The 10,973-nt window shown below is 43.0% G+C and overlaps 1 protein-coding gene across 2 annotated transcripts in view; it reads right to left on the bottom strand.

The window, feature by feature from the left end:
* The window catches only part of entpd6 (ectonucleoside triphosphate diphosphohydrolase 6), a 9,318-nt gene extending 4,358 nt beyond the window's left edge, over positions 1-4,960 (bottom strand). For both annotated transcript variants that reach the window (XM_037465676.2, XM_037465675.2), the window contains exons 1-5: positions 4,841-4,960; positions 3,996-4,269; positions 3,230-3,306; positions 2,964-3,107; positions 1,202-1,277 (exon numbers count right to left, since the gene is read on the bottom strand). In XM_037465676.2, the coding sequence (XP_037321573.1) occupies positions 1,202-1,277; positions 2,964-3,107; positions 3,230-3,306; positions 3,996-4,236 (538 nt within the window). In that variant the 5' untranslated portion in view covers positions 4,237-4,269; positions 4,841-4,960. The remainder of the gene's footprint in view (positions 1-1,201; positions 1,278-2,963; positions 3,108-3,229; positions 3,307-3,995; positions 4,270-4,840) is intronic.
* Between the last annotated feature and the right edge of the window lie 6,013 nt (positions 4,961-10,973).

The raw sequence follows: 10,973 nt of genomic DNA on the forward strand, positions 1-10,973 counted from the left end.
CCAGCATGCATTGTGGTTCTGATCAGGACCGGCTGGAGAAGTAGATGTAGATGTATATTTAAGCACTCGTCCATTAAGTTTAATGGTGCAACAGACTCCCAAGTGGAGCAGGTCTGACCTCCTGATGGACACACAGTTGCTATCGCAGCTCCGGCCTATTCAGGTCAGCTCAAAGACAACATTAGCGCGTGTCACTCAACCGCGGGCATAAGAGCCTTTTACCCCCGACCTTTGACCCCCGGACGCACGCGGCCGCGCGTCATTAGAGGCCTTGGGGGGGGGCACCGTATCATGGGAGCTTTAACGGAAAATTCAAAGAAGCTATTTGCAAAGCAAACAGAGAGAGTCCCGGCTTTGGCACACTGAGGGGGGGGAGGGGGGGGGGGGGGGTAATCTCAGCCGGACTCCTGAGGGGCAGCAGGAATCGGTCCATTAAGGGACAAGTTAATTCAGTCATCATGAAAAGACACTTATGGACGTAACGAGCTGATCCCACTCAGAGGGAAGGAGAAAACATTTCAGGGGCAGATAATCGCCCCCCCCTCAAGATTAAGTGGGACATTATCCCTCAAGGCCATAATTGCTTGTATGAACTACTTTAGAAAGGATTGGATTAGAAGAGGAAGAGTTCAAAACACAGGGCCTACATACATGTACAGAAACACACACACATATATGCACAGAGTGGATTAGAGTCACATCTGGATCCATATCAGAGATGTGTTTGGGGTCCATGTCTCTACGTGTAATAGAACCTCATGTTACTGATCAATATGCAATGGACATTAGACATTTATAAACAAGCCTAAAAGCACATCTACAGCACAGCAAGGTGTGTGACTACCACTCTATAAGAGCCTTTCACCCCCGACCTTTGACCCCCGTCCCATCTCACTGAATACGACCAGCGTGCATGAACAAACGCTACAGCGTCAAACGATGTTCGAGATATTTGATTAGACAGCGGATTTAATCCGTCATTTCCGTGAAAAACGTTAGTTAAAACATATTCAGGATTATTTTGCTTTGATGGCTTAGTGTGTTTTTGTATTATTGAATTATTGAAGGTTTTTGCATAAATCAAAGTGCACTAACCTCTAAATTCAGTAAAGAATCATGCGATTAATCCCGACTGGTAATCACTGGCCAGCACTAGTTCACGATAGATACCTGGTGTACAGGATGGATCACCTGGTCTTACCTTCATCGGTGCCGTCCATGATGGACACGCTGTCCTCTCTGCACAGGAAGGGGGAGTCAGTGAACAGCGCCCTCACCTGGACACAGAGGGAGGCACAGCCAGCTCAGCAGGGAGCACCACTTCCTCTCTGCATGCACACACACACACACACACACACACACACATATATATGTGTGTGTGTGTATAGAAAATGAAACCCAGGAAGTGGATTGTGTAATGGTAAAATGCTGATTGATAATTGCCTCTGTCCTGCATCTTAACCTTGGTTCATACGTTCTCATATCTGCTGTCCCCCAGGTGGGGGTCTACAGGCTCCGCCTCCCGTGGCCTGTCATGAGGACGACCTTCATGTGCGTTGACCTCTGAGACGCCGTCTCCCCAGAGCACCGCAATAACTGTTGTTATGGTGCTTATTGTGTTTTAGACCACATTATTGGGTAATTATCGACCATCTGACATCGTTTTTGTTTGACACATATTTCCGTCCTTTTTAGTTATTTAACCGTGTAGATGAATGTAACCACCAACCATTCTTCATTCTACTGAAACTCTTTGTCTTGGATTAGTTTGCTTCTGCCACAAAGCCCTCCTCGTTGCATCCTGCTTCTGCACTCATGTGATCATGAATTTGTATTTTTCTTAAGTTCTATCTTGGTGCCGACTGTCTACTGGGACATTTTTCACATGTTTCTCGGAACTTTTCATCTATTTTACAATATTATCTCACAGTTTTCGGGTATTTTGTTGGTAACTTCCCTTCATTTTTCTCTTGTAGTTTGAGCGTAAAGACGTGAGAAGCTTTGCATTCATCATCATATTCATAATAATATAATAATATAATATGATATCCTGTCTCTGTGTAATCAGCTCTGTGTTCGGCTGATTCAGGAACAGCAAAGCTTCAGATTAAATGAGGGCTGGAGTCACTACCGATTACTTAAACGCTTTATTAGACTGATGAGGACGGCGGGCCTCCTCTTTGTTACTAGCTTTAGCATTAGCATTAGCATTAGCTCGCTGTGAGCTGATTGATCATCTGATCAGTTCAGTGGAGAAGTTTGATGCTTCTTTAACCTGAAAATCCCCATAATAAAAATTATAATTACTCTGTAACTACTTTGTCTATTTGGACATTTCTTCTGTGAGTGTTTTGTGTAAAAATGATGATGTTTATATGTTACTGGGGAATAATAACTAAATCAATATAACACAAAGAAAACCCTCCAATTTTGTGAATGGCCTGAAATAAAATCACAAACATGGAGACAGCAGGCCAAAAGCAGTGTGTGGACAGTCGTCGTGGTGATAACAGTCAGCATTTCTACTGTAGAAGAAAAGAAAGACCCAAACAATGGCGGATGTCCTTCGCTGATAATCAATAGATTGATTCCATCCTTTAGTTCAAAGCGTCAAAGGTCAGGAGCATCTATGCCTCATGTGGCTTTGGGCAGGTTGGTCTGACAGAAAGGACACTTAGATAAGCGTCTACAGCGAGGCCTCAGCTGGCTCTCAGTCCCTTCGTCAGCATGGGGCTTCATGAGGAAACGGTACAAACACATTTCTAACAGATTAGTGCGGCTCGTAGCACAAGAAGGATGTGAAGCATTGTGTATTTGTTCCTGTTGGAGGTTGTTCTGCCTCCACTGGGACACGTCAGGAAGAACGTTCAAAATGTATTGAATTCAACTTTTGGAACCTCGCGTTGTCTCAAATAATTCTCTTAATTTTCTTCCAATATTTATTGTGACATTGAATGAATTACCACGTCCAGCAGCTGCTCGGCCTTCTCTCCGTCCAGCAGGCGCAGGCCGGCGGTGGCCTTCAGGACGACGGGGGTGAGGGTCCAGCTGGAGGGGGGCACGCTGGATTCAGCCACCTTCAGGAGCTCCAGGAGTCCTGCTGCACACTGGAGGGGACGAACGGTTAGTGATGTGATGAATATCAGCTTTGATGTTCTACTGACTTTAGGGTAGTTAAAATGATTTTATGTGTGTTACTTATTGATGTGTCTCCCTGAGCAGAACCCACCTCTTCCGGCTGGTCGGCGTACGCAGACAGACCCGGTTCGATGGCTCTGAAAGTCTCGTGGGCCAGTTTGGGAGCTTCTGCAGGAGAAAAATAAATGAAAAAGGGACACATCAAACATTAGCTTTAGCATTAAGAGATAATAACGAGGAAAGAAAGGCAATGAGATTTCTACAGCATCAGCGCTGACCCTGGACCTGTGCCTACATTTGAGCTGTCGTTAAGCTCTTAATGACAATCCCCGTCCGTATAACTAACAGGTGCTGCCATTAGGCCGGTTAGCCGCCATGCTAACAAAGGAGCCAAAACAGCACTCAGCCGGCGTGATTTAGCTTAGCGGCTAAATGCGATAACGAAGGCATTTGGCCGAGCTCTGCAGGAAACTTTCTTTAAGCCCAATAAACCACAGGAGCACTGAAAGCCACTAATGACTCTGTGTCCATTTGGACTCTGGCAGAGGAGACTCACATCTGGTAATTGATGTTTAAATACTCTAAAAGCAGTGGGCTTTAATCTGAGAGGATCCATACCAACACAGAGATTTAACCTCCAAATATCACGTTTCCATATCAGCCTCGGCTCCAAAAATATGATCACATGATCGACAACAAGGCTTCCCAGAATGCATTGATGCACCAAAACTCCATTTAAATATCCATCCATTTAATTTGGTGTTGTTGAGTTTGTTGTGAGATCCACATTAAGGCCACTGGTCTCCAGGCAGATGGACCTGAAGTCACCACACATGTGACCGGGGGGGCTGTCGTACCGCTGCGCTCCATCTGGAACTCAAAGACGTGGACCCTGGTCCCAGTGCTCCCAGCGTCAAACATGATGCCGTACTGGGAGCTCCTCCCGGGGGCGACGGGCCGGTCCGGGCCGGCCCGGGGAGGGGGGGGCGGTCGGTAGGCATCGGGCTCCGAGGCGCCGTAGTGGCGCTTCACCAACATCAGGTAAGTGAGGAGGCCACCCAGCAGGAGGAAGACTCCCACCAGCTTCGCTCTCTTCATCCCGAGACCTCCATCCTGCTGCAGGGGTCAAACCTGCAAACAACAAGTGCAACGTCAGCACATTGTTAGCAGCTAAATATTACATCATGTTCATATAGTGAATGATTTGGTAAGAGCTAAAATAAAATTCACCACATTCTATTCAAAATGTTTTGTATACATGAATTACATGTATAAATATTTGAGTTTGTTGTATTTTGGTGTCGACCTGATTATTGAGTATTGTTCTTTAAATTGAAATATCTCACTCTACTATTAATATGTAACACGTTATGGATTACACGTTTCTAGCCAGCGTTAAACTGAACGGGATTTAAAGTTTATTTTAGGTTTGGTGTGGATGAATTTAGTTACTACAACAACAAGGTATGTTCACTTGGATTGTTTTAACTCGTTCGGCTCCACTTGCGCTTATAGACGAGCCAAAGAAAAGCATAAATATTCATCAACAATGTTCACTGACACGCAAATGTAACGTTAAGCTAATTAGCAGCATGCTAATGCTTAGTTCATGCTAGCTGGAGTTAACAGGCTAGCCGGTTAGCATAGTAGTAATAAGCTTGTATTCCTCGGAACAAACAGTAAAAAGCGCTTCTTTGCGTACCGAGTCCAACCCGGCGGCGCCAGCTCCGTCACTTTCGTCTTAAATCGTTCTCTACCGAACTCTGCCGAACTCCACCATGGACCCCACTGCAACGCAACGGCGCTGCGTGATGACGTCAGAGCCAACGAAGCTGGTGACGTGGCCGCAAACGCGAGCCATGACATATTTTTCTTAGTGCTGAGCCAAGATGCAAACATTTAACTCGATTAATGTCTGTTATCGGGGAACGACACGATGTTCAGTAGTTAGTGTCCCTGGTTCTGAGTAAAGTGGACCAGCACATAGGACCTAAAGTCCGTAAACACTGTGGATTTCAGTCACAGTGAATTACACAATGACTAAATTAAAACGTCCATTTTTATCCACTCCTCCAACTTCACATTTTCTTCTACACCGAGCCATCTGCTAGGACACACAAGGTCATTGAGGTTTCTTCTGAACAACATGACCAGCAGGAAAAAGCAGCTTTCGCAGGTGCAGATGTTGTACTTCAGATTGTGTGAGTGTGCATGTCACCAACAGCTGGTGCTACAATATGTACTTCATATTAAGACCTGAAGATGGAGGAAGCTTAGAGCCAAATCAATGCTGCTGCTACTTTGATCACAACTGATGATGACCAGAGGGATGAAGGTTCTATCTGATGGAGGTTCTACCTGATGTAGGTTCTATCTGATGGAGGTTCTACCTGATGTAGGTTCTATCTGATGGAGGTTCTATCTGATGGTGGTTCTATCCGATGAAGGTTCTATCTGATGGAGGTTCTACCTGATGGAGGTTCTATCTGATGGAGGTTCTACCTGATGGAGGTTCTACCTGATGGAGGTTCTATCTGATGGAGGTTCTACCTGATGGAGGTTGTCCCTGCAGTGGTCCTGCCGTACACCTCACTTACTATTCTCAATTATTTGAATCATTTCTGTTGTAGGACTTGAACGGACATCTTTAGGTGGTTCATTCCGTCCACATCTTCTCCTCTGCTGTTGTCCTTCAGGTTGTTCTGAAGGTATTTTAGTGTTTTGAGAGCGGATGTTGCTTCTTTACTGAGTGTAAAGCTCTCTGAGGCTTATTTGTGATTTTGGGCTTTACAACATATGATGACTTGAATTGAACAACACATTAGTACCAATGTGCTGTTGACCATCTTTTAAGCTTTTATTGTTAATTTTCCAGAAGAATAAAAATAGGTCAGAAATCTAATAATTCAGTGATTGTGAAATGTGCAGAGGATGAACCCCATGAGTTTATGCACGCCTCCTCCTCCTCCTCCTCCTCCTCCTCCTCCTCCTCCTCCTCCTCCTCCTCTTCTCTGCTCCTCCTCCCTCTAATGGAGGTTAATGGTTCAGTAATCTGTGATGAGTGACTTTAAGCTCACAGATTCACATACAAATGACATTTAGAGACAATTATGTCAGATTGCGTTATTAATCGGCACAGAAAGAATAAGAATTTAAATTGAAGGAATCATAATTATAATTTTATTATTTCATTTCACATTTCATTAATTAAATAGTAGAGATATTTATATGTATATATGTCATATATATTTATTAATATGATAAATATTAATGATCAATCAACATATTGTCATATTGGAATGTTAAATGATGATTCCAGATTTATGAATCAAAGTCTCAATGGAACTATGAAACTACATCACTGTTAAGGTGCAGCACACAAGGTCATGTGACCTGTGTATCTGGGTCATGTGACCATGTATCTGGGTCATGTGATCCCATCAGCAGGATTACGAGGGAATCATTGGAGGGATTGCTGCAGGATATAATTCAGTATGTTTGGATCATAATTGATGGAAGATTCCACTTTCATCTTGTAAGACTTGCGCGTGGATTACGAGGCGGGGAACATCTGGACCGAGCTGCCTTATTTAAACTTATTCCCCAGCTGTGATTATGTGACAACACACTGTCACAGCTGTCACTCAGACGTGAAGTCGCGTGATGTCACGGTGAAACGTGTTTGACACAATAAACAATACATGATAAACATCGATATGCATAATAATCAATACATAAAAGTTCTGATGGATGGGTCCATTTGTTTTTGTCTTGTTCCAACTCTTAATTGAAGGATTTTAAGATCCAAAATAGAAAGAGAACCAAGACAAAAAGAAACAAAGAGAAAATGTTTAATAGATGAAAGCAGAAGCTTTTGGTGTTTGTGAGATTAACTGAAGAAATATTCAGAGTAATTGGGGTCGTGATGACATCCCATAAAACCATCAGAGCTTCTAAACCAATAAAGGAGAGTGAATCCGCCGGTTTATTTCCAGAGGAAAAAATCAACCAGGACAAAAAAACAAAAGAAATGATGATTACTGTTATAGGATTATTTACATTGCCCTCAACATGATTGAGCTGCTGAAATGAAATTAAAATGTGTGTTGAATGGGATTTTCCAGGAAAGTCCCATAAAAACCACGAAGGTAATAAGGAATGACTAATTCCCCCAAAGTCGATTAAACACCATCTCATCCCGCAGGAAAACAGAACAAATAAGATCTGGATTAGACAACTGTGGGTACATTAAGAGGCAGATTAGAGGGTTTCCATCCATTATTTTCATTATTATTCGGCGTGTTCTTGTGCTGAGGGCTTAACTCTGCTGGTTAGTCCAGAAAACAAGCCATTAGAGACAGAAATAAACCTGCGGGACACTTTCAGGAAGCAGGATTAGTTCAGGAATACAGATTCTTCCCAATACCTCAAACAAAGAAATACTGAAGTGTCTCCTCTCCCGTTTAAATATGTGGTTATGTGTACTGTATATGAGACATTATGAAAGACCAGTGGACCCGGGTTGCTTCCCTGGGGGACTCTGATCCTTCAGGACCAAGGTACCAAAAAGCGCCTTCATAGGATCCGGTACCTTCGCTCTTCAAATGACCATCATGAGTGCAGTTATGGAGCATTAAGTGATTTACCAAATATTATGAAATCACTGCGCTGTCACCTGCTTGTTTGTGGTTTGCCTCCATTACAGGAAGCGATGACACAAACACTAGAGGCCTTCAGCAGTGATGACATCATGAGGTCTCTAGTGTTTCTCCGGATAGGAACTTCATATTAGAACACTTTCCAAGACCATGTTCAGGTTTTCACAATAAGAGACTGCTTTATGAAAGGCTCCTCTGAAACTCAAGCTGTCCGTATGGGATTTGAACCCTCAACCCTCCAGCTGTGAAGCTGTTAGGTCTAAGAGCAGTGAATAGTTAGCACTGTGTTCTTAGTACAGCAACAGATGAATGTTGTGGAGGAAGAAAATCAAACATGAACTGAGTTCCAGTCCGTCCGGCTGACCTCAGAGGAGGATTAGCTGTCTTTCATTTTTCAATCTATTTTAAACAATGCCTTCAGATTAGCCGTCAGAGTCAGAGTGCATCAAATAAAGAAAATTGCATTAAATTATCCCATTAATATTATTATATTTGCTGCTGCGCTCCAACATTACATAATGAAACAAAGTGATTTTCCTCTCATCCCCTCAGCTCTCATCAAGGAAGCAGTCCTGGATGAAATTGGATTGGCTGTTATAAAGCAGCTCAACCAGATGACAAGAGGAGCAGCAGGAGGTCCTGCTTTCTTTGTGTGGATGCTGCACGCAGAGCACGGGTAGATCACTAGTAGAGCACCAGTAGAGCACCAGTGGATCGCTGATAGAGCACCAGTAGAGCACCAGTAGAGCACTAGTAGAGCACCAGTAGAGCACCAGTGGATCGCTGATAGAGCACCAGTAGAGCACCAGTAGATCACCAGTAGAGCACCAGCAGAGCACGAATAGAGCACCAGTAGAGCACCAGTAGATCACCAGTAGAGCACCAGTAGAGCACGAATAGAGCACCAGTAGAGCACCAGTAGATCACCAGTAGAGCACCAGTAGAGCACGAATAGAGCACCAGTAGAGCACCAGTAGATTTACCAGTAGAGCACCAGTAGATTTACCAGTAGAGCACCAGCAGAGCACGAATAGAGCACCAGTAGAGCACCAGTAGATTTACCAGTAGAGCACCAGCAGAGCACGAATAGAGCACCAGTAGAGCACCAGTAGAGCACGAATAGAGCACCAGTAGAGCACGCATAGAGCACCAGTAGAGCACCAGTAGAGCACCAGTAGAGCACGAATAGAGCACCAGTAGAGCACCAGTAGAGCACGAATAGAGCACCAGTATAACCCTGGTAGAGAACGAGTAGAGAGTATTTTTACTGTTTCTTATCAGACTCTGAATAGAGTCCATTTACTCATTATAACTCATCTTTATTCCTCATTACTCCTCATGACTCCTCATGACTCCTCATCATCACTCCTCATGACTCCTCATGACTCCTCATCATCACTCCTCATGACTCCTCATGACTCCTCATCATCACTCCTCATGACTCCTCATGACTCCCCATCATCACTCCTCGTGACTCCTCATGACTCCTAATGACTCTTCATCATTTGGGAGTTGTTTTAAGGCGGCGCAGCATCAGTGAACAGAAACACACGAGACATGGTTGGAGGGGTTTTATCATGTTAGCGACGACAACATCAAACATGCTAACAGTGTTTATGCTAAGCTAACTGTACCCTGAGAGATGAGAGGTTTGCAGATGTTGCACGTTTGAAACAGTCCAGATGTCATGACAGCAATAAGATTATAAGGTTGCAGCACTCTATACGTTGATGTGTCGTAAACATATATACACACACGCTTATTAAAACCATGAAACACATTTAAACATTTATTCAAATGTTCATTTTAATCATTCATAATTTCATCAGATGTTCTTGATTATCTTACTTTACATTACGCAAAACATCTACCCTGTATTTTCTGTAATCCATGTCATTTCTATTGTTTCAGTGTCACATAATGCACATTATTGATGATCTGTTTCGTGTTGCATATTTCTTTTTTCAGATTAAGATATTTGTTTGTGTTATTGATTATATATTTGATATTATTTATGATTTTATTACAGCGTGAGAAGAATTGAATCCTTTGAGTTTAATCATTGCTCTGCCGAGGCACAGGAAACATATTGTTAGATTACTGCTGACCTTGAATATTCGTCGATTAGATTTTCTGCAAAGCTGCACCAAAATCTTAATCAAATCAAAGCTCAACTTCTGTATCATTGTGTGTCACAGGTCGCGTTATGCAAAGGATTGTGGGAAATAAAAGATAAGAAGCAAACAGGAAGTGAATTTCAAACATGTATCGCTTCAACATCAAACATGTTCAGCAAGTCCATCTATCCACCCATCATCCACCCATCATCCATCCATCATCCATCCATCCATCCATCCATCATCCATCCATCTATCCATCCATCTATCCATCTATCTATCTGTGTATCTGTCTGTCTGTGTAACAGATTATAAATGCTTTATTATGTTTGCTAAGTGCTCCTTTCTTTGAAGGCTGCAGACGGATCAGAACCTGCCGCTAACCTGTTCATTTTATTGTTGTTCACTCACATGATTAAACCCAAATCACTTAATGCACATTATTGAGGCCAAATGACTGTTGATATTTGCTTTTAATTTAAGCAATCCACTACAAGACTCATTAACATGCAGCTAGATTAACTGCCTCCAAGCTGAGGTTATCCGCCCCTTAATGCCCTTTCCATGGGACATAATCCCTGCTAACTTGGATTGGAGGCTACAATGAGATAAGCAGCAGCATGAGGAGATGAAGGCGCTGCACTGCAATTTGCAATTTGCTTCATTTGGTGGTTGGGAGAAGCCGGCTGGGACGAACCCTGAAGGCAGCACTGGGCCCTGCACACATGAATCACTTCCTGCCCCCCCAGGTTGATCTGGGGCCATTTCTGATGAAGAATTTACATGAGGTCATCAAATATGATAATGAGTGTTGTGTTAATGGTTTTCAATGCAGGAGAAACACTGTGTACTAATACTTCCACTGCAATAAATACTTAAGAGTATTCCAAATGAACTATAATGATGCTTATTATTATTTGGTCTTATAGAAGAAGTAGCTTCCTAGATGTAATATTTATCATTAGCGTAATGGTAATAAAGTTGTTTATTTTGAGGTTGTTATCCTTGTGATTTATTGGGTTAGATGAAGATGACAGCTGGTGAGCTGAGAGGAAGAGTG

The sequence above is a fragment of the Pungitius pungitius genome, chromosome 13, assembly GCF_949316345.1.
Source record: "Pungitius pungitius chromosome 13, fPunPun2.1, whole genome shotgun sequence".
In the NCBI taxonomy this organism is placed as follows: domain Eukaryota; kingdom Metazoa; phylum Chordata; class Actinopteri; order Perciformes; family Gasterosteidae; genus Pungitius; species Pungitius pungitius.